At 41.0% G+C, this 24,346-nt stretch overlaps 1 protein-coding gene across 1 annotated transcript; it reads left to right on the forward strand.

Moving 5' to 3' along the window:
- The first annotated feature begins 20,405 nt into the window (after window positions 1–20,405).
- Window positions 20,406–22,803, forward strand: LOC123039936 (bisdemethoxycurcumin synthase-like). The gene is made up of 3 exons (XM_044462913.1): window positions 20,406–20,556; window positions 21,277–21,483; window positions 21,579–22,803. The coding sequence occupies exons 2-3, from the start codon at window positions 21,294–21,296 to the stop codon at window positions 22,571–22,573; spliced, it is 1,185 nt and encodes a 394-aa protein (XP_044318848.1). The 5' UTR covers window positions 20,406–20,556; window positions 21,277–21,293; the 3' UTR covers window positions 22,574–22,803.
- The last annotated feature ends 1,543 nt before the right edge of the window (window positions 22,804–24,346 follow it).

Genomic DNA, 24,346 nt, shown 5'->3' on the forward strand with positions numbered 1-24,346 from the left:
AATTGGTTTTAGGTCTCACTACCTAAAGGCAACCAGGAGGCGTTGGCATCTTCACCTCTCAGCCCGCTAGCACCGCTGTGGGTTCGCGAATTTAGCTGCGAAATAACTTTACAAGAAATCCGGACACTACCAATCCTTAAACATTTCTGGAAACCACAATCAAAACAAAAAATACTGAGTCTCTTAAACAAGATATTCTAAAACTTAGGTAATTTATAGCATCCAATATTTTCGTGCGGCGTAGTGGTTTAATCCATATGAAAGCAAGCATGGTGGCAGCCGGATAAGGCAATGGGTCAGGCAGGAGGTTGAGATCGGTGGCGTCGTGGCGGGGCAAAGAGGCTTCAGCCGGAGCTTGGCATCTGTTGCAGCGGGTGTCGTTGCTCGTGGTGATGCAACCTGCTGAACAGTGTAACACATGACAAGATGGACAACGGCCATGGACTTGTGATTATCATCGAAGAGAAATATACGGTAGAGATGTTTTAGATTAGGTTTGGGTTTGATGTGGACGCAACTTTTTCAATCGTGCTGAATCCCACAATTAACTTGGTGAGTGTATGGACGGCTGAGCTGATGAGCATAATTAGTTGTTTGACCAATACTTAATGATGAAACTTTCTCAGGTTGATCGGTAGCACAGGTAGTCGTGTCAGAAATTTTTGATGCCCACATTGAGTGGAACTGTTTGGAGCTCGAGGTGTACTACTTGTCCGGAAATATTGTTTTATATAAATATACGATGGATACATCTTCTAAAATACTCTCTCCCTTTCTAAATATTTGTTTCTTAGAGATTTTAAATGGACTACTACATATGCGGATGTAGATAGACATATTTTAGAGTGAGATTCACTGATTTTGCTCTGTATGTAGTCACTTGTTGAAATCTCAAGAAAGACAAATATTTAAGAACGGAGGGAGTAGTATTAATAGCACAGTGATGCAGTCTTGTACTCCCTCCGTCCCAAGATAGGCTCACATCGCAGAGAGAGAGAGAGAGAGAGAGAGAGAGAGAGAGAGAGAGAGAGAGAGAGAGAGAGAGAGAGAGAGATGGGGTTCAAACAAGCAGAATTATCTGGTTGTTGATACTACCCCATAACTCAATAGTCGGATATTGATAAGATATGTATGGATGCGGCGGCAACTACGGCCACATGTTGGGGGTGCGTAGCTGATGGCCCCTTATTGCAACCATCTGGCCTTCATTAGTGCAGACAATTAAGAGTCAACGAAAGTAGTCTTTTCAAGTGAATTTAATGTTGGGTGTCCGCAAGCACAAACAAACCACACTTTACAATGGGACGTGGAAGCTTGAGATGCTATCACAGCCACAGCTCGTCGTCTTAATCTGAACTAACTCCCTGGAGCTCGATGGGAACAGCTACTCTAACTTCCTGTTTCTGAACACCAGCAGAAGCGACGGCGGCGCCGGAAACAGTCTTGTTCATAATACTCACAAGTATGAAGCAGCTGAGCTGTTGTCGAGTTCATAAACATCAGTTCGGAATTACAGGTTGGTGAATGACAGTGAGCTTCCTGCCAACCACCCTGGCCATCTGTCCAAGTGAAAGCAATGGATAGATTAACAACTGCATATTCCTGCCTTTATGAGACTATTACGCTGGAATCCCCAAAAGGACGGCAAATGAAATGACACATTATAATTAATCGCCATGATACTTGTATGATGCTCAGTAAGGACACGGCAACGAGGTGGTGATTGTGATCTTCTGGCTTCTCTCATGGACCGATACTCTTTAATTGTTGTGATGATCAAGGCGGTGATATATATTTATCACGACACCACCGCATCCACACAGCGCACCGCCCCCCAATCGTATGGTCCATTAATAAATCCTACTTATGATCTAACAGATGTGTTGCCTCTCAAATTTTGCATGTTTTTGGAGAACATGTAGTCTCAGAATCAATACAACAAAAAAGATGCCGCTGTTTACACGTTCCGTAATAACCTTTACATTTCTGAAAACTAGCAGCAAAGTGGCCCACGTAAATGCACATGTTTTATATAAAGTGAGACTCATATAATTGGGAATAGATTCAGCTATTTTGTTTTATTAGCTTCGTAACTATTAGTTACATACAAAGTGTGATTCATAAATTCCGGAATATATTCAGATTTTTTATTTATTACTTTCACAACTACTAGAGAAATGAATCATATCCTAGAGAACTAATATTAAAACAAATTTAGTTGTCGCAGCCAAAATATAATAATACGTAACTAAAATTAATGTATTATATGCTTTAATATCGGAAAAGACATGTAGGTGTGTAAATATCTTCATTTCGCTATGCAAATCTCTTGATTTCACGAAACTTGAAATACAAGTCAGACGGCTACATTAACAAATCTTCAAATTTGATTGATATTAAATTTTTTTTATATTCATTGGATTATTTTTAATTTTTAATTTTAATTACGTTGATGTTACTAATATTTACAACAACAACAACAACAATGTCGTTAGTCCCAAACAAGTTATGGTAGGCTGCAGTTGAAACTCATAAGATCTCACAATCAACTCATGGTTCTCGCACATGGATAGCAAGCTTTGTTGTCTGGGAACCTAAATGGGTATGAAATTGAAGTCTAAATCGTGAGTTGGCCGACCATTTCTACGTCATATTAGTTTGATATGCAAATTTTGTATGCGATGTTGGCAAGTCCTTAAGTTAAAGCAAAATAAGTTTAAATAATAATTTATTGGTTTTACCATGGTTTAGGTCAATTGCGAATTTAGATATTACAATATCGTTCCCACTGAAATTAAATAGTTTTATTACGCACTATTTTCATATATGTTCCCATATTGTCTAAGGCTTGTGTGATGTTCTCTTTAGTTTTAATTAAATATCCTTTTGAAAGAGGCATAACCAGAGAATGGTGACCTTTTTCTATTCTAATATGGAGACACCGAGTTCCTAAACATTAAAAAATCGAGCATTATAAACATAAGAAGCAAGTTAGGAAGAAAGTTGCATATTAGTCCTATCTATGGATGACAAAGAAGAAGTACATACATTACTTATAAGATGGCATAGTATTTTATAGATTTGGCATCACCATGTCTACCTTTCTTTAAATTATATACAAGGATGACCTTAGCATGCTTCTTACTAAAAAAATACCTTTGTTGTCGCACGTACATATCGGTTTTAGGTCTAGCAAGCTAAAATCAAATAGGAGGTGATGACATCTCCGCCTCCTACCCCCTGGCTGAGAATAGTTAGTGACACAGTATCACTAACTATTCTCAGCAAAAGTACGTCTAATTTCTTGCTCTTTAAAATAACTCCATGTAGAGGGTTTTTATTTCTTACGATAATGATACACATAGCAAGAGAGTCCTCTCGCAATTTACATGGCATATGGAGTTCATCTTATATTAAAAAATTGTTTAATGCAAAAAGTTGACTGGAAAGTCGAGCACAAGCGTAGTACTAGTCCAAAAATATTCTTCAAAATAAATAGAAATCGTGACCATTAAGTCGGATATAAATAATGATGATATACCATGGATAACTTCTCTTGAACCTGAATCTGATTATATAGTTTTTATTAACATATACCTCACAATTTGTTGACCAAAATCACCGCCCTAGTTTTTTTTAAATATATGTGGGCCTTATAAACACAGACGGAGCAAGGACATGATATCTCAGATCGCAAAGATTGACGAATGCCTAGGCATAGGGTGGTGTTGTGCTCCTTCAGATTTTTTTTGTCTTATATCATCTAATTGCAGGCTTCAGTAGGAGCTTGGCATCAGTGGTGGAGGGTGTCCTTAGTTGTTGGGGTGAAACCTATTGACCAGATTAACACATGACAACATGATAGACTGATGCCATGAACTTGTGAATAACAGGGAAGGGAAATGGATGGAAGGAAAATTATATTTTAGTGTTGGATTGCGCGCGGTTGCAACTTCTAATCATGTCAAATCCCACAATTACTCGGTGGGTGTATGGACTACTGGGCTGAAGTGCATAATTACTTGTTTGACAAAGATTTAACCATGGAAATGTCTTTGGTTGATCGATACCATAGGTAGTCGCTTTGACTAGTTTAATGCACACATTAAGTGTAACTGCTACGAGATCAAGGGTTACTATTGGTCAACAAAAAAATGTTCTTAATAAATAAATGATGAATACATCTACTGAAATAGCATTAGTAGTACACTTTCCAGTCTTGTACAAGATAGGCTCACCTCAACTATATGAAACAGTACTACAGTAGAAGATCGGCTCACATCCCACATACTGATGAATGAATCAACATAGGACAACATGGTTTTCCTTGGTAATTCTGCATCTAATCTTATCTAAATTAACTAAGTGAAAGCATCCTTCAAGTCATCACGTTAATTCGAGGATACCATTGCACAAAACAGAAATAAAATTTCTTAAATGTTCAAGAGGAATTGTGTATGTTATAAGACATGTAAAGAAACTAAAATACACATAGAGAGACAAAGAAGACAAATCTAAATGTGAATAGTGTCATTTTCATTGTTGTCTTTTTGTGACACTATTCATGCTGGATTATTGTTCCTCCATGTGTATTTCAGAATTGAATTTGGTTTTTTAATAACTTAGACACATATCTTGTGAGGATTTACAAATATTCTAAGTTGAAACATTAAAATTTTAGTTTTATATAGTGGTATCACGGTAAGCTTTTAAAAACAGTATCACTAAATATTCTCAGTAAAAGTACATCTAATTTCTTTATCTTTAAAATAACTCCACGTAGAGGATTTTTAATTCTTAGGATAATGATATACCGTAGCATGAGAGTCCTCTCGCAACTTATATGGCATATGGTGTTCATATTATATTAAAACAATTGTTTAATGCCCAAAGTTGACTAGAACGTCGAGCACAAGCACAGTACTAGTCCAAAAATATTCTTCTAAATAAATTGAAATGTTGACCATTAAGTTGGATAAAAATTATGAGTGATATGCCATCAATATTTTACCATGGATAACTTCTCTTGAACTTAAATCCTATTATAAAGTTTGTATTAACATATACCTCATAATTTGTTGACCAAAATCACCGCCCCAGTTTTTTTGTAAATATGATATCTTAGTTCCCAAAGATTGACGAATGCCTTGGCATAGGGTGGTGTTGTGCTCCTTTTGATTTTTTGTCTTGTATCATCTAATAGGAGGCTTCAACAGGAGCTTGGTATCAGTGGCGGAGTGTATCGTCACTCGTTGGGATGCAACCTGTTGACCAGATTAACACATGACAAGATGATACACAGGTCCCATGGACTTGTGATTAACAAGGAAAGGAAATAAATCGAAGGAAAAATTTAGTTTAGTGTTGGATTGCGTGCGGTTGCAACTTCCAATCATGTCGAATCCCACAATTACTCGGTGGGTGTATGGACTACTGGGCTGAATTAGTTGTTTGACCAAGAGTTAACCATGGAAATGCCTTTGGTTGATCGGTACCATAGGTAGTCGTTTTGACTGGTTTAATGCCTACATTAAGTGCAACTGCTACGAGATCAAGGTGTACTATTGGTCAAGCGAAAAATGTTCTAAATTTATAAACGGTGAATACATCTACCGAAACAGCATTAGTAGTACAGTTTCCAGTCCTGTACAAGATAGGCTCACCTCACAGATATGAAACAGTAGTACAGTAAAAGATTGGATCACATACCACATACTGATGAATGGATGGACATAGGACAACATGGTTCTCCTTGGTAATTCTGCATCTAATCCTATCTATATTAACTAAGTGAAAGCATCCTTCAAGTCATCGCGTTAATTCGAGGATACCATTGCACAAAACTGAAATTAATTTTCTAAATGTTCAAGAGGAATTGTGTATGTTCTTAAGATATGCGAAAAAATTACAAATCCAAATTAAAATACACATAGAGAGACAAAGAAGACAAATCTAAATGTGAATAGTGTCATTTTCGTTGTTGTCTTTTTGTGACACTATTCGTGCATGATTATTGTTTCTCCATGTGTATTTCAGAATTGAATTGAATTTGACTTTTGGGGTTGTGCAAAATAGGTCTCCAATATTTGCTCCCTTTCCAGCCCAGAATTCCAGCTGCCGGCATTCTCCCTCTTTGTGTAAACCTTATAAAATAAGAGAGAAAAGGCATAAGTATTGTGACATAATGTGTAGTAACAGCCCACAACGCAATAAATATTGATATAAAAGCATGATGCAAAATGGACGTATCATGGTTTTGTGCTCGTTCTGATTTTTTTGTCTTATATCATCTAATTGGAGGCTTTAGCAAGAACTTGGCATCAGTGGTGGAGGGTGTCCTCACTTGTCGGGGTGCAAACTGTTGACCAGATTAACACATGACAAGATGATAGACAGATGCCATGAACTTGTGATTAACAAGGAGGGGAAATCGATGGAAGGAAAATTATACTTGGATTGCGTGCGGTTGCAACTTCCAATCGATCATGTCGAATCCCACAATTACTTGGTGCGTGTATGGACTACTTGGCTGAAGAGCATAATTAGTTGTTTGACCAAGTGTTAACCATGGAAATGTCTTTCGTTGATCGGTACCACAGGTAGTCGTTTTGACTAGTTTAATGCCCACATTAAGTGGAACTGCCACGAGATCAAGGGTTACTATTGCTCAAGAAAAAAATGTTATTAATCAATAAACGATGAATACATCTACTGAAATAGCATTAGTAGTAATACAGTTTCCAGTCTTGTACAAGATAGGCTCACCTCACAGATATGAAACAGTAGTACAGTAAAAGATCGGCTCACATCCCACATACTAATGAATGAATGGACAAAGGACAACATGGTTCTCCTTGGTAATTCTGCATCTAATCTTATATATATTAACTAAGTGAAAGCATACTTCAAGTCATCACGTTAATTCGAGGATACCATTGCACAAAACTAAAATTAATTTTCTTAAATGTTTAGGAGGAATTGTGTATGTTCTCAAGGTATGTGAAAAAAATTACAAATCCAAATTAAAATACACATAGAGAGACAAAGAAGACAAATCTAAATGTGAATAGTGTCATTTTCGTTGTTGTCTTTTTGTGACACTATTCATGCAGGATTACTGTTTCTCCATGTGTATTTCAGAATTGAATTTGATGTTTTTAGTAACTTAAACACATATCTTGTGAGGATTTACGAATATTCTAAGTTGAAACATTAAAATTTTAGTTTTATATAGTGGTATCGCTGTAAGATTTTAACAACAGTAACACTAAATATTCTAAGCAAAAGTACATCTAATTTCTTGATCTTTAATTAACTCCATGTAGAGGGTTTTTATTTCTTAGGATAATCACTAGGACATAGGCCCGTGCGTTGCAACGGGAGATCAAAACCCTGGTTCATATCCTCTATTTGAACATGGCATCCCACCCGTATTGTTTCATATCCTCATTCACGTCCTCTTTCCTTATGTACACTTTCTGTTCATAAGAGGAAAAAGAGTGAAAATATCACATAATCAGTTTTAGTGTTATCCTAATTTCTAACATTACGTCAAAAGGTGTATATAATTCTATTACCACTATTTTTTTTACATTTTTTTTCAAAAAATCGGATCATCCTTCTATGTATATAATTCTAGTGTTCATAAACCGAATATAATCTCAATTGATCACAAAATCTCTAACATTTTTTGGTAGCTGCATATTAATTTTTGATGAAAATCAATGCTATCAATGAAATAAAATTTTGTGATCAATTGAGTCCGCAAACTTAGGTGTCTCCATAATGAAAAGCTAGGAGTCCGCAATATTTTCATTTGATCGAGGTTTCGTTTTATCCATTTGCTTTGTACGACCATAATTTCCTTTAATTACAAGAGATGGCATGGTCCTCCCTTCCAGCCTCCATTTCACGCGAGTTAACTGATATTCACACCCCAACTTTTTTACTGCGTCCTTTTCTGTCTTCTTTCTTATATTGCGAAATTCCTTTGCTTTCAAGGTTAAATAGGACCCACACTTCAGCCTCTGTTCGTTATTCTTGGTGTCTTTTTTATTCTGTGACAACTCATGGGCTATATAAACTGATAAAAAATCATGTAAAAAAGCGAGGTGAGACTATTTAAATGCATAATGAGCGGTGTAGTTAACATACACAGGAGCTGGTCCTAGCCTGAAGGAGGCAAATACCAGGTCGTGGGCTCGATCCTTAGTGCAAATGGCAATTTTTTTGCGAATCCTTCTTCTCAGCACAAGAGCAGGCCCATGGCCCAGTACGTTTGTGACATACACCAACAAAAGGCCCAGAGCAGCGTTGGCGTGCATAGACCCCAAAAAACAGCGGTAACGAATATGAATTTGTTTTGTAGCAAAAAATAGTACCACCTCGAATACAGTAAAAAATATATAAAATCACCTAAGCGGGACGAAACCAAGAATATCACCTTGCTTTAATAGTAGGTATAGATATACCGTAGAAATAGAGTCCTCTCGCAACTTACGTGCCATCTGGTGTTCGTCTTATATGAAAACAGTTGTTTAATGCCCAAAGGTGACTGGAACGTCCAGCACAAGCGTAGTACTAGTCCAAAAATATTCTTCTAAATAAATAGAAATTTTGACCATTAAGTTGGATAAGAATTATGAGTGATATGCCATGAAAATTTTACAATGTATGACTTCACTTGAACTTGAATCTGATTATATAGTTTTTATTAACATATACCTCATAATTTGTTGACCAAAATCACTGCCCAAGTTTTTAATTAAATATGTCTGAGCCTTATAAACACATATGGAGCGAGGACATGATATCTCATATCCCAAAGATTGATGAATGCCTAGTTATAGGGTGGTGTTGTGCTCCTTCAGATTTTTTTGTCTTATATGATCTAATTGGAGGCATACTTTGAGCCAACACATTATTTCTAGGAAAAAATAGATTTAATAGATTTATCATGAAAATAAGTCTGGATAACAGTTCATTGTTCTGACCGCGCAGTTAGAGATTACTAGCAATTCACAAGTCTTATGCGGTCCATGTTCTAAGTATTTACCACCCGCCTAAAAATGTGCTAGGCATAAGGATGATCCCAATAGGTTCATTGTTCATTGAGGAGGCTCACGCCGAGAGTAGGTAGTGATCCTCAATGATCTCCTCCCACGCATCGTCTCTATCTCCATGCTATCCAGATGCGGGCAAATATTATTATGGCATCGCTCTGGTTAAGTATCTAATAATGCGGTGGAAAATAAAGGATATGATGACTGCGGACTATGTAGTGCCTTTTTCGACAATGCATCGGTAGGTGAGTTCATACATATTAGTTCTGGGCCAATAGCTCCTGTGCGACACATTTGAGGTGAATTGGCTTGAGTGCGACGTTGTTCGAGCAAATGGCTGTGGTGCGACACATTTGAGCAGGTAAATAGCCCACGCACGACATGGCTGTTTAATGTGGTTAAATTGGTCGTCAACCAAGCCCGTTTATGTTAGGACATGTGGGTCCAACTTAATTGCTCCTCAAAACAGCTGACAGTGCCCTGCCGCCCGACCATGTCGGGCCCGCCACTCTTCTCCGGTGGCAGCGGATCTTGCGTTCTCCGGCGGCGGCGGAGCCCTCGTTCTCAACGGCGGCGGAGCCTTCGTCCTCAAAAAATGGTGAGTGAGAACCCTAGTCCCCCTCCCGTTCCTCTCTCGGCCCCATAGATCTCAGCTCGTTTCCTCTGTTTTCGCTTGTTGAATCGATAGGTTGTGAGGGGAGCCCGTGGGCACACTGAGATGGAGCCGCCAGATTCAACTTCGAATTGGTAATGCGTCTCTCTCCGACCCAATTTTGCATGCAATTAGGGCCTAGTCTGCTCTTTCTCACGGGCTCACACTGTCCGCCACTGACAGAGGGGATGCTGCCGTTCGGACCTTCGAATTGACGGTCAATTTCTTTCCATCCAAGGCAAAATTAGTTTATGGTAGCATTCAGAACATTGAGAGAGACACAATTGTTAAATGGGAGGTTGAGTTTACAGAGATTGATCCACAAGTTCTACAGAACATGGGAGAGAAGGCAGTGAAGAAATGGGTGGAAAAAATTGGGGAGAATGTTGTTTGGGGTCCAGAGCAAGAAGTATCACTGTTGCGGTTTGATGATTGGAAAGGAGAGTATGTCAGAATGGAAGATGGTGAACAGATTGTTGATGAAATCGATCGGCAAAACGGCTGGACAAGCAAAAGAGCTAATTTTTTTGCTGAGCTGGTTGATCTGAATATTTTTTCGAAGGTTGGATATGTGCCATCACAATTGGCTGCGCAGATGGTAGATGATGATTGGGCTACACAGAGGCCATTGATTCCCATGTGTACTGAACTTACGGTAATAGCCGAAGAGGGACAGGTTACTGGAACTGAAACTGAAACTGCAGCAACTGTTGATTGGAATGTAGTTGAATTAGATGAGCCTACTGATTTGGTCATTGCACCAATGCCTGACATTGAGATAGCCAAACTTTTTGGCATTCCAGTCGATGACAGAGATAAGCAGGAGAGGGGCGAATCTAGTTTGCCTGCTAATGTTGATGAAGATGTAGATGGACAATTGATGGAACAAGTTGCAGATGAAGTAGATGATGCACATGATGATGAGCTGGTGCATGTGTATGACAAAGAAAACCCTATCATTGAAGTAGGCAAGTTGTTCCCAAGCATGAAGGAGTTTAGGATGTGTTTCAAGACTTATGCAGTGAAACATGAGTTTGATGCCAAGCCTGTTTGGACTGATAGAAAGAAGTTTTATGCGAGGTGCAGAGGATTTGATGGTAGTGTCAAGCCTTGCAAGTGGTACATATCTGCTAGACTGCAACCTGATGGAAGTACTGTCAGGGTTAACCAAATCCCCAATCAACATACTTGTATTACAAGTTCACAGAGAGTATCAACCATGACATCACAACTTTGGGTTGCAGAAAAGATCACCCCAATTTTAGCCAAAACACCAAACACTACTGCCAAGAAACTCAAAGTAGACTTGGAAAAGATGTACCCCATTAAACTGAAATATACCACAGTGTGGAAGGCAAAACAAAGGACAATGAAAAATTTATATGGTGATTGGGCAAATACATTTAGGATGCTTTACAACTTCAAAGCAGAGGTGGAAAAGAGGTCACCTGGTAGTGTTGTGGAGATAGATACAGAGGTATCAGCCAAAGGTGAAGTCAAGTTCTCCAAGTTTTTTATGGCTTTGAAGCCTTGCATAGATGGCTTCAAAGCAGGGTGCCGTCCATATTTGAGCATAGACTCATCATTTTTGACAGGCAAGTGGAATGGTCAGTTGGCAGCATGCAATGCTCTAGATGGACACAACTGGATGTTTCCTATTGCTGTTGGCTTGTTTCAGTCAGAAACAGAGGCTTTGTGGACATGGTTCATGATCCAGTTGAAAAGATGCCTAGGGCCAGTGTCACCTTTGGCTATACACACAGATGCATGTAAGGGGCTTGAAAATTCAGTGAAAAATGTTTTCCCACATGCTGAGCAGAGGGAGTGCTTCGGTCATTTGTGGATGAATTTGATCAAAAAATTTAGAGGAGAAGAATTTGGGCGCATGTGGCCAGCAGCAAGATCTTACACTAGACAGACACACAAATATCATCTTGATAAGATAATGGCAGCATGTGATGAGTTTGGTCCATGGTTGAACACCTACCATTCTTTGTTATGGTACAGGTCAGCATTCAACACTGCCATCAAGTGTGACCACATCAACAACAATTTAGCAGAGAGTTTCAACAACAAGGTGAAGGAGTTAAAAGATTTGCCTGTGCATGACATGGTTGACCAAATCAGGATCATGCTCATGCGGTTGTGGGAATTGAGAAGAAGGATAGGTGATTGTCTGCAAGGTGATAAGCTTCCAGCAGTGGTACAACAGGTGGTCAATAGGAGCAGAAGTCTTTCACATTTGTTTGTTGAAAAATCTTGACCTTGGGGTGCTGAAGTTAGAGATAGCAAAACTGGAAGGAGACATGTTGTTAACACTGAATTGCATGATTGCACTTGCCTCGAGTGGCAACACACTGGTAAACCATGTGAGCATGCCATTCTTTTCTTAGCATCCCAACCGAAGATAAACATGCACCCATATCTGCATGAATATTATTCGGTAGCACGATTCAAAGCTGCATATGCTACTCCAATTCCAGCACTTACAGATCAGTCTCAGTGGCCTGAAGTGGACATTGAATTTTCCATGTGTCCTCCCTTGACGAAAAGAAAGGCTGGCAGGCCTAAACAGAGTAGATTCAAGGCATGGTTTGAGAAAGGTGGGAGTAGTAAGAAGGGAAAGAAAGATGAAAAGCCAAAAAGGGCCCAAAAAGGTAACAAAAACAGATGCAAATTGTGCCAGGAACTTGGGCACAGAGTGGGATCTGTCAAATGCCGTTACACTCCTGATAAGCCAAAGTATGTTCTTGTTTATTTGTCTGCCTTTGATTTGGTGCTTTTTTCCAATTACTATATCTATAACATTTTCTGCACAGGAGGAAGCGAGCAAGTCAGCCCCTTGTTGTTGAACAGTGTTGGCCAACAAAAAAAGCAAGAGTCAATGGCGGTAGAAAGAAGAGAAGTGTGCCTGAGCCTGAGCAGACTGAAGAAAATCCTGCTGCAGTCAACATTCAGACTGAAGAAACTGATGTGGAGGTGCACACCGAAGAAACTGAACCTGAGCGTGTCGAGGTTCAGACTGAAGAAACTGAACCTGAGCGTGTCGAGGTTCAGACTCAAGAAACTCAACCTGAGCGTGTCGAGGTTCACACTGAAGAAACCCATGTTGAGGTACACATCAAAGAAACTGAAACTGGTGTCAACATTGAGACTGAAGACACTGATCACGAGGGTATTGGCGAGGTGTTGAAAAGACCAGTGAAGAAAACCAAGATGATCAGTGAACTTGTGTGTGTTGAAGAACCAAAAACAAGAAGGGCTAAGGCGAAGAAGGGCACACGACATGGTAGGAAGAAGTAGAACAAAGAACAGTTTGAAAATTTGGTGCATGTAATAATATTTGTAACTTGGTGCGTACTGGTAGTCACTATGTATCCCCATATTTCTATTCGAACTTGTTTGTCTAAACCAGCCAAATAAAATTCAAATTTAAATTTAAATTTAAATTTAAATTTGGGCTATTGATATTTTAGTGCTATCTAAAGTACCTCAACTGAAATATGTTTGCTTGCTGATCATTCCGAGCCCTTTTGGTAAGTTGAACTCATAGTCATGAAAAGTGTGTTTCAAATGACCTCCAAAGGTAGGGTAAACGGCATCATATTTACGCAAGTTTTGTTGGCACTTTGTCTAAACCAGCCAAATAATTTTTCTACACATCTATTCTACCTATATAGTGTAAATCTAAAGTCTCACTATTTATTGAATTAATTTTCTATTATTTTCTTTTCTTTTTGAAAAAACAAGGTTTAATAGAAAATTATATATAAAACAAGTTTAAAACATGAAAATGAGAAAAGTAAGTTCAGATCTTTCTTAGTCAATCCAAAATGAAAATGAGAAAACAAGGTTTTCACACTTTTCATTTTCAAAACCCCACCTACTCTCGGGTGCCCACTACTCTCTCCCTGGAACTACATACTACATTGTTTGAGGAATGACAATTTTGTGAAGGATTTTTCGTGAAAATGTATGTAAACCATATTTATGTTTTTTTCTCGTTACTATACGACATAATAAGACTATGTGCGCAAGTTTTATATTTTTTTGATTTTTTTTGAATTAGTTATGCTCAACCCTAATCAGTCAAAACCTCTCAAAACCCCTCAAAACCCCTCTCAAAACCCCTCAAAAACCCGCACACTACCTGGTCGTCGATCGTTTTACATGGACGGTTGAGATCAGGCGCTAGGGTTAGCTACAGTGTGCAGCGATCCGCATGAGATGCGCTGATTGGTTGACGTGGTGGGGTTTGGATCAGCCTCTCTCGTTGGAGCATCAGGACCGTTCATTTGAATACAACGACAAGAGTTGACGCGGTGCATGGACCAAGCCTACGCAGTGCCCTTTCCATCGTTGCATGCGTGCCCGTGCCCACCCGCAGCATGCATGCCCACCCACAGGACTGCGCCCGTCGTTGGTCGTTGCATGCATGCCTCGACATAGCCCTGCCCCGCCACCCCTATCAACGCAGTAACCTGTCGCATGCCTACCATTAGAACCGATGCAGCGTCGCATCAAAGCATGCACCAAGCCACAATGCAGCAGCCCAATGAAGACAACCAAAAAGCAAACGCTGCAGGACGTGCCGTGCATGGCGTGCTCCTCTTTGAGGACACAATACTGACATGGGGTATCGATGTGGGTATAGATGCAGTTCAAACGACGTGCTGCCTGTAACAAGATGGGTAAATGAAGGCATCCATTATTGTCACGTCTCACATCGACCGAACGTTGCCCTCAAAAAAAAAAATCGACCGAACGTTGCCCTCTAGCCGGCTAGCCCTAGCAAGATGGGCTATGACATGAATGCATGGGCGGCACACGCAGAGAACCCGGGGCAGGCGTGTCCCCTTGACCCACGACGGCACAGACGCGTGCGTGATCCCGCCCCCCTTGACCCGCGACCGTCACAGCCCGTTTCCCACGCTCGTGTACACACTTCCATGGGGCGCCACCAAACGCCGCCCGCCCATTAATTCTACCCAGTGTAACCACAGCGCTTCCATCAAAAATCACGTCGCTCTTGGGCTATTTAAGCCAGGAACTGTCGTCTTCCTCTTCCTCCTCATCCACACCCCATCCTCTTCCTCCTCTGCCCTCCTTCTTCCTTCTTCTCCATCAAACCCGATCGAGCCCTCGAGCCACCGGGCGCCACCATGCAGTACAACGCCCCCACGTACCAACTCCCCCCAACCGTGCCAGAAAGGCTCTACCCGAACGGAGTGTACGTGGAGAGTACCCTTAGGGTTTGGGCCATCTCAAGGTGGAGGGGCGCAAGGGAGTTGACGGATTTCTTCCTTCCGGCCGGCTTCCGCCACCTCCCCCGCGGCTCTCCAAGGATGTACCATGTTGAGGAGGTCACCCACAACGGCGTTGTGGTTGGGCTCCTCGCAACGTTCACTAACCCATTCGATGCTTTCTACCTCCTCGGGCGAGTGTATTGGGTTGGTTGTGAGTTCATAGCTTTCACCACCCATAACATTTTCACCGACTTCAACTCCATCTTCCCCAACAACGGAGTTATGCACACGCTCCCGTACCCAATCAACAACGACGAGTGAAGGGCGCCCGGAGGAGCCCGGAGAGAAGAACCCGAAGAAGAACCCGGAGGAAGAGGAGAGAAGAACCCGAAGAAGAACCCGCGTTTGGTGCCCCCCGATCTATCGTATCGTATCGTATTAGTTTTTAAGTTGTAATCGTTATGCTACTGTTATTAAGTTGTATTAGTGTTTTAAGTTGTAAGGCTATCGTGGAACTATGTGTTGCAATCGTTATGCTTCTATATAATCGTTATGCTACTATATATATATTGTGTATTTTGTGCTATTATTTGTAGATTGCTATGGGTTGTTCCATTATTTGTGTATTGCTATGGGTTGCTACGGGCCCGGGTTGCTACACCCCAATCACCACACACACCATCTTCAAAATATTGGCCAAATAATGGGTCATGACCCAAACCATAGACATGCAACTAGGAGCCCCATGCAAACCCACTATGGACATGCAACTAGGAAATGCAAACTAATTTACTTCATGCAAGCATGCAACTCATTTAGTTCATGAAACCGTAGACATGCATAAAAACAAGTAATATTTAGTTTTAGTGCATCAAAAAATGATCCATCACAAAATTTAGTGCAAGAAAAAGGCCAAAGTAAAAACAAGTAACATTTTATTTGCCGAAGTTAGAGGTGGGTTGGTGCCCCTACGCGGGTGGGCTGGTCTCCTTGAGCCCGATCTCCTTACGGCCCAACATCTATTCGGCAGCCCAGTTTTATTTTTTACTAGAAACTGAATTTGGGTGCCCGTGTACTCTGTTAACTGAAGAACCAAAACAGGGGAAACAGAGCATGAACACTGAATAATTTGTGTTCCAAATTGCTGCTTCAATTCAGATACATTACTTGTGCACAGATCACATCCTCTACACTGACAGGCCTAAATGCCCATTCTAATGACGGATGAACAACAAATAAAACAAAAACAGAGCAATGATACAACAATAGAACCCCCCTGCCATGATATTTGCTTGCTTCTGCAAATCGATCATCTGCATTAGATGTTTCTTGATCTTCTTCAGTTCCTCGGTCAGTTCGGACTCCGCATGCAGTTCAGCATTGCGCGCATACATCGCCATCGGCACGACTCTACCCGCCCCTCCGCCTGAGCTCCCCGTATTCTCCACAGCAATCGGCGGCACCCCGCCCAAATTGAGCTCCCAGGTTGCGGCCACGCTCGAATCAACGTAGCCGTCAAACTGAATCCTATCAACATATTCATCAATCCACTCAAAATGGTAACATTTCTTCATGATCTGAAAAGAATAACACGAACCCTAAATCCCAAATTCGAGGAGAAAAAACAAAATATGGAGAAATCAGAGCGAAAGACAGCGAAAGAACGGGCTAAGAACTGAGATCTAACCTTCCCATCCCTTCCTGTCATTGGTTTGCTCAAGCATTTCACAAATTCCTGCCCAAGATTGCCATTGTCATCCCTTTTAGTGACCAACCGTTTAAGAGGGTCTGGGCGTGGGCATTCAGGGCACCTTGTTAGCAGCACTGGTCCATACTGTCGCCATTTTGATTGCGTGGCGGAGGAGGTAGACATTTGCGCTAGGTCGCCGGAGAAGAGAAAGATTGGGGAAAGGGGATGAATGGGCGGCGGCGGGCGGACGGGCACGGGCGCTCGTCTCTTCTAGCTGCGAGGAGGTGGGTCCCGCGAGTAGACAAGTGGTGGGTCCCGCGCTTAGGTGGATAAGTTGTGTGTCCAGCGCTTACGTGGATAAGTGGTGGGTCCAGCCCTCAACAGCTTACGAGGGCATCAGTTCAGTTTAACAGCCATGTCGTGCGTGGGCTATTTACCCGCTCAAATGTGTCGCACCACAACCATTCGTTCGAACCACAGCCAATTCACCTCAAATGTGTCGCACAGGAGCTATTGGCCCGTTAGTTCTAGAGTACACAATTATTGATTGGTTGAATGTAGATTGCTTATACCTACTTGTGTAGTTTAATAATACGACTTATTCTAATGATTTTTATAAACCCGCCAGGCCAGAACTTTCGTGGACTGAATCATTTACTTTTCTAGTTAGACGTCAGCATCTTGGAGCTAATGTGGGAGTCATTCAACAAACCACGTGTTAAGCTAAATATCTATTGTGTTACCCAACCTAGGAAATTATCTTTGACGGGGGAAACTATGTGTTTGGGGGATCTTTAAGTCAAGGGAGCCCAATCAGTTCTCACTTGAGTGAATTGAAAAATAGAAAATCATAGAAAGGATGATGTTCGACAGAATATATTACTGATTTTGCTTTAGTTAAGCTATTTATATTATGTGGGTGATGTAGCTTCCAAAATAAATGCAGTTAATTTTTTCTTTTCCACAAAATAGTTATCAACTTCTCATTTTGTTCTAGCATTCTTATTTTCTTTAGGTCTTATTGGCATGCTGGAAGAACTAGGGCTACTACAACGAGCTTTGAAAATGCAATAAATCACAACCACTAGCATGTTCATTACCTGAAGCCTCCTAACAAAGATTTTCGTATTTATACTTGTTCATAAAAAATGTGCAACGGCTTGGTTATTCCAACTAACTCAGCAATTCGTTCTAACGTACAAAAGAAATATTAGGGAAAGAACAAAGGAAAACAATGAAAAAAAGGAACATATTAAATAAGAAAAAGTGTGGGATCCGAACCCTCGATAGTTTCTAGAACTATACGTGTTTACCAGAATAGATCTATCAACCATTAAACCATCTCTCGATAGATAATCCCGATTTTATTCTTAGAAATAAAACATAGTCATACTAAAAATAAAAATAGATATAAACGTTTAGAAATATTTCATGTGGGTATATTTTCTCCTATTTTATACACATATATAGGATGTGCTATACAACCTTGTGAAATAAATACTAAATCCCCTCTTCTTGCTTCCATAAAAAGTAAAAAGAAGTGGTTAGAAATAATTTCGAAGAGAATGATTAATGGATTCAAGATTAAACTGCTCCTACTTCGCACTTTTTTCCTTTACATTTATTGATAAGTGAGTGATCAAATATCTAGTCAACAATATTTGATGTTAAGTTGGAGGGTTACAAATATTGTTATTGCTTACCAGTTAGCTCTTTGAGCATTATTTTATGACTTACTCGCTCCTAGTAATATGTGTACCCCTTGTATTTGCTTGCTGGTTTCTGTAATAATAAAAATGTTGTACTTCCTTGTACATCACTTTGGATTGGACTAGTATTGTCGTACATATTCAAATTCTCTTATTTCTTAAAAATAACTCCCTCCATTTATGTCAGGTGTATTAGTTTTTTTTGCGAACCAATGTGGGGTTGGATCGTTAGATGGACTGTGGTACCCCAGCCCACCATGGTTCAAGTCCTGGTGCTCACATTTATTTCTGGATTTATTTCAGGATATCCGTTGATGCGCATTCAGTGGGAGGAGACGTTCCCGTCGACGACGAGGTGCCCACGGTGACTTAGTAAATTTCAAGATGATATGTCGGCTTAGTTTTTTGGAGGTGCTCATAAGGGTAGGGTGTGCGTGTGTGCGTTCATAGGGGTGAGTGCATGCGCGTGTATATGAGCGCTTGCGTCTGTACTGTGTTCAATAAAAGGTGTATTAGTTTTTTCCAAGCAAAAATGATAATGTAAGGTGTATTTCTTTTTTCCATGCAGTTTTCCTTGCGTGCCCTTCAACCATCCATTACATGCCATAGATAAAAAGTACTACGTAGTTCCGAGTAGGAAGGTCGTAGAAAAGAATCTCTCTCCCTAATTGCATGCACTCACATTTCTCTCTATCCCATCCCACTGATTGATTTTAATCTGGTGGTGCAAGATTCAGTTGCCTTTTGTTATCCCACTCGTTATTTTGTTGCCCCTAATTAACCATCTAACTACCTAATTAGTTAAAGGTATTTTTGTCCAAAATTCTCCTCAATTATGTGCCTTGGTCACCGCACCAAACAAATACACCTTATATAAAGGAATGCAGGGAGTATTAGTATTGATTACCCCGATATAAAAGAACTGACAGACCATTTCTTAAAAAAAATCAAATAACAAAAAATATTTAGAATACAGTTTGCATGCCAGATTACTACCTCTTCCCATTTAGTATTGTCAAATTGCACAGCCATTAGGATATTCATTGATGGCGGGTTCGAATCTTGATAGTGCACTTAACAGTTTGTATAAAAGAACAATTCTGGACATTTTTTAGAATGGTCGAATTTTCCTCTAAGTATAGTTTTTCACGGTGTTTCCATTTGTTCCATTCGTTTAAGTTTTTGTCTTGTGTCTTACAAGCCATTTTAATCGTTTCAGTGGAACCAATGGGGATTCATTGCCTGCTTATTATTTTTGTTGTGGTACCATGTTGGAATGTCTCAACATGCTTAAATGAATTTGTATACTTTTTTTTGAAACGAGGCAAAAGACTTGCCATTTTTATTGATTAACAAGAAGGGTGAAGTTCAATACAAAATCGCCTAGGCGATAACAGATACAATGGCTACTCTAGTAGCATTGCATTACCCAAATGCCTCGCACCAGCTAGGACCCAGATAGCCGTTTCATCCTTGATGATATGCACAACAACCTCCACCAGCGCTGCCTTGGCCTTGAAAACACGAGCATTCATTTCCTTCCAAATCTCTCAAGCAAGGAGGCTAACGCTTTCTGTGCATTGTTGGTTAGGGTATCCTCCCACCACTAGGAAAAACATTGCAAGGCAAATAGGCGAGAGGATAAATGCGGGGGATTTGTGTTCTAAGGATAGGACATCCCAAATGTTGACCAAATTGAAAACGGGAAGATGGAAAGGGGGCGGATCAGAATTTATAATTTATCTTCCACTGACGCCGAGCAACATTAAGGTATACATGCATCGGTGCATGCTTTGCATCTTAAATGAATCTGTATACTGTCACCACTTGGAAAAACATTGCAAGGCAATTAGACATGAGGTTGAATCCAGGGTATTTTCTTTCTAATGAGAAGGACATCTCAAAATATTGACCAAATTCAAACCGGGCGGATGGAAAGGCGGCGGATCGGAATTATCTTCTCGGCGAGGGGCGACACTGAGCAACGTTGAGGTATATCTGCATCGGTGCATGCTTATCAGCATCCCCAACCGTCCACCTGCTCTGCTTCTGCTGCCTTTAAATATTTGGCACCTCCTTCGATCCCTCCCATCTCACAACACAGTGCATAATTGTTGTCTGCTGCTTAGTTTGTCCCATACACAGGTGGAAGCTCTTATCTACCTGTGTATTAAGACTTATCAGGTCGACGACCAAGGTAAGTCCCTAAACCTATGTCTATGTCTATTCATCAGTGGCCTGTACTTTTCTTATATCCAAGTCACACTTTTTCTTAAGCTTCTGGATTAGCATCCACCCATCTTAATATCCTTGTACTCTTTATAACCTTCCTGCGAAAAAACAGATTTATGTATAACCTAACCTGTGCATACAAGAAAAACGAACTAATAAGTTCATTTGTTATGCACACCTTCAAAAAGTGCAATCTTACACTTTGTAGTGTGTAATGGGTGATTCAAATTTTCCAAACTTCCAAAAAAACAAGAAATTAGAAAAAAAATACATCTATTTACTTATATTTATTTTTCGTATTATCAAATAAGACAAAATATAATAAATGTTAACCATAATTCAAGCTAAGCATTTCCCCATTGCCAATAAGAAAAACAAAAGAAGAAAGTTACTTTATGCCCCTATATATAGTGTGCAGTGACAAATTAAGTGTCCTAGTATACTAGAGATGTGATTAACATTGCTACTGATAGCATGGAATATTCTTTGTTTTATTCACGTCACAAAATGACTTTTTTTTTTGTCTACCCATGTTGAGAAATTGAAAAAAATGCATTGTGCTTCTTTCTTGGAGTTTTTGAGCTTTTTCTATGATTACTAGAGATGATAGATACATCTTCAGTGCTTTATTGGCACATCTAAGCTTTTAGTGCACACAACGTACAGTGACTGAAATATATAGCAGGTTACTGCACCGAGACCATGGCAGGCAGCTCACCGAAGGTTAGTGAGATCCGGTGTGGGCAGCGTGCGGAAGGCTCCGCGGCAATGCTGGCTATCGGAACAGCAAATCCGGCGAACAAGGTGTCCCAAGAAGAGTACCCTGACTATTATTTCCGCGTTACCAAGAGCGAGCACCTTACTGACCATAAAGACACATTCAAGATAATATGTAAGCACCCAAACATACTGAAATATCTAAGCAGACACGTATGATCTGACATGATTTATGTTGTTGGGTTTTTGGATCTCTAAAACTGATATCAGGTGGTCTAACGGGCACGGAGAATCGTTTCTTCTACCACACGGATGAACTGCTCAACTCCCACCCTGTCTTGCTGGACAACACGTCACCGTCCCGTGAGGCTCGGCATGATATCGTGGCCAAGGCTGCTCCAGAGCTTGCGGCAGCAGCAGCAAAGAAGGCCATCGCAAAGTGGGGCCGTCCGGCCAGTGACATCACCCACCTTATCGTCAGCACCAACTCTGACGCTGGCGCCCCAAGCGCTGACGTACGCTTGGTTTCACTCCTTGGCCTTCGCGCCGATGTGTGTCGTACCATGCTCCATCTTAACGGCTGCTTCGCCGGCTGCTCCGCCTTGCGCCTAGCCAAGGACCTTGCTGAGAATAACTGTGGGGCACGCGTCCTCGTAGCTTGCGTGGAGCTCGCCATTTCTGGCTTCTGCAGCCCCGGCGAAGGGGACTGCTTAGACACCCTCATCACTCATGCGTTGTTTGGTGATGGGGCAGGCGCGGTAATCGTCGGCGCCGACCCCATGCACCCCATCGAGAATCCTCTGTTTGAGATGGTGTCCGTCTCTCAGACCCTCGTGCCGAGCACTGAGAATGCGCTCACCTTGAACTTGGGGAGCAATGGCACTCATGGGAAAGTTTACACCAAACTGCCCACACTGGTAGCAGACACCATGGAACCTTGTCTTCTGGAAGCGTTTGGTCCACTTGAGATGGACTTCCAATGGAATGACCTCTTCTGGGCAGTGCACCCTGGCAGCCGTGGGATCTTGGACCAACTTGACAAGACACTCCAGTTGGAGCCCACGAAGCTAGCGGCGAGCAGAACTGTCGTACAGAAGTTTGGGAACATGTTTAGCGCCACCGTGATCTTCGTGCTTGATGAGCTACAGCGTCGAATGGAGGAGGAAGGAGAGCAAGCTGAGTGGGGGGCCATGGTGGGATTTGGACCAGGCTTCACTATCGAGACCATGGTGCTCCATGCAACCGGCGCTCTCAAGAAAAAATAGCGCTTCGTGGTTAAGCTATGTACGCAGCAGCGGAGAATAAGATTAAAGTCTGTGTGCCCAACTATTTTAATTGTTCTCATCCAAAAGTTATTTTGATTGGATCTGTAACCTATATGGTTACCAAATCAAATATCAACTACCTCCAATAATGTACGATGTTATGGTTTGTCCTGATTTTGACAGCCATTAATGAATCTATATTGCAAGACAGTGTAAAAGTATTGCTCACATGATTTATTTCTCCACTGCACTATGCATGCTAGTTCCTCCATCTGGGTTTGTAAAGTGGGCACAGATTTTTTGGTTTTTCAGTTTGACTAACAAAATGTGTGTACAACATCCGTTTAGTGTATAGATACACTCATTTCTGCAATAGTTAATTCCGGAGGGAGAGAGCATATTAGAAGCATCGTTTGACGTTGAATCAAGTAATGATATATTTTGATATCACACATTTTGCTAGTCAAATAGGTGAAGTAATAAACCGTGTCCACCTTCAAAACCCAGATAGAGATAGTAGTATTTACCCACACATTAATAAGTAAGCAAACTATATGCTCCTATGTTAAATCAGGTAAATGGAATCACAGTGTCTGAACCGAACTTTCATAATTTCACGTGGTAAGATATACCCAAATAACACAATGGCAACACAAATTGTGGAACAATTCAATCATGGAATTGTGAAAGTTCAGTTCAGACCATGTAATTCCATGTTCCTGGTTTAACATATATAGATTTCCGTACATTATCGAGTAGACGTTTACAATCCAGTTACCTAATGTAACAGCTTTTTACTGACAGTATTCCACACACGCCACTAAAAAAACTTGAACGTGCTACTTTGATAAAAAAAATGATATACTTGCTGGAGCTTCGCCCTCGGGATCGATCACATCAAATCACGACGGACACACACGCACCAAAACTTTTGGCAAAGACAAGTGTCGTGCCTCTTTCATCGCTTTACTGTTTTTCTTGTTTTTCTCATAACTGGCAAGCAATGACCTGGCTAGCAAGCCCACTCCAAACCAGACCTAAACCAGTAAGTCATGGATACAGATAACCTACTGGATCGTGTCCTACACGCACAACTTCTAGCAACACAACTAGATAGCCAGGCACAAGTCCCAGCTGGACCCAACTTATTGATTTTTCTAATCTAATTACACGCACCGTTGATCACTATGCTAATGCTAATCCTAACCAGACATACCTTTGCCATACATCCAACGTACACGGTACATCCACTAACTCATCTATGTTTGGATTATTCCAACAATGATCCCCTAATCCAAACATCCGACTCTTCACTCAACGAGACACCCAGACGGCCATTTGTTCATCTTGTACGTCGATTGCCTCCGGTGGTGCAACTTACCAGACCGTAAGTTCTCCCTTCTTGCGACGATGGCCACTACATCATCGTCGTCTTTTATTTTTTCGCCGAATGGCAATCACCCGTCGACTTGCTTGCGACAGCACCCTCATCGTCTTCTCATCATCGCTTTGCTGAATGACTATCGCCAGCTCGTCCATGTCGCTGCACCACCTAGCGACTGTATCGCCTGCCCCTCCTCATCGGTACACCAACGACTCCATCGCCCGCCCGGAGCTGCTAGTAGGGTCGCCATCCCGGGACAAGCACGGCTTCAATCCTCGAACCTTGCTATGATACCAATTGTTGAAACTTCGCCCTCAGGATCGATCACATCAAATCATACCTTAAACCAGACCTCAAACCAGACCTAAACCAGTACGTCACGAACACGG

This window comes from Triticum aestivum, chromosome 2B (genome assembly GCF_018294505.1).
Source record: "Triticum aestivum cultivar Chinese Spring chromosome 2B, IWGSC CS RefSeq v2.1, whole genome shotgun sequence".
Taxonomy (NCBI): Eukaryota; Viridiplantae; Streptophyta; class Magnoliopsida; order Poales; family Poaceae; genus Triticum; species Triticum aestivum.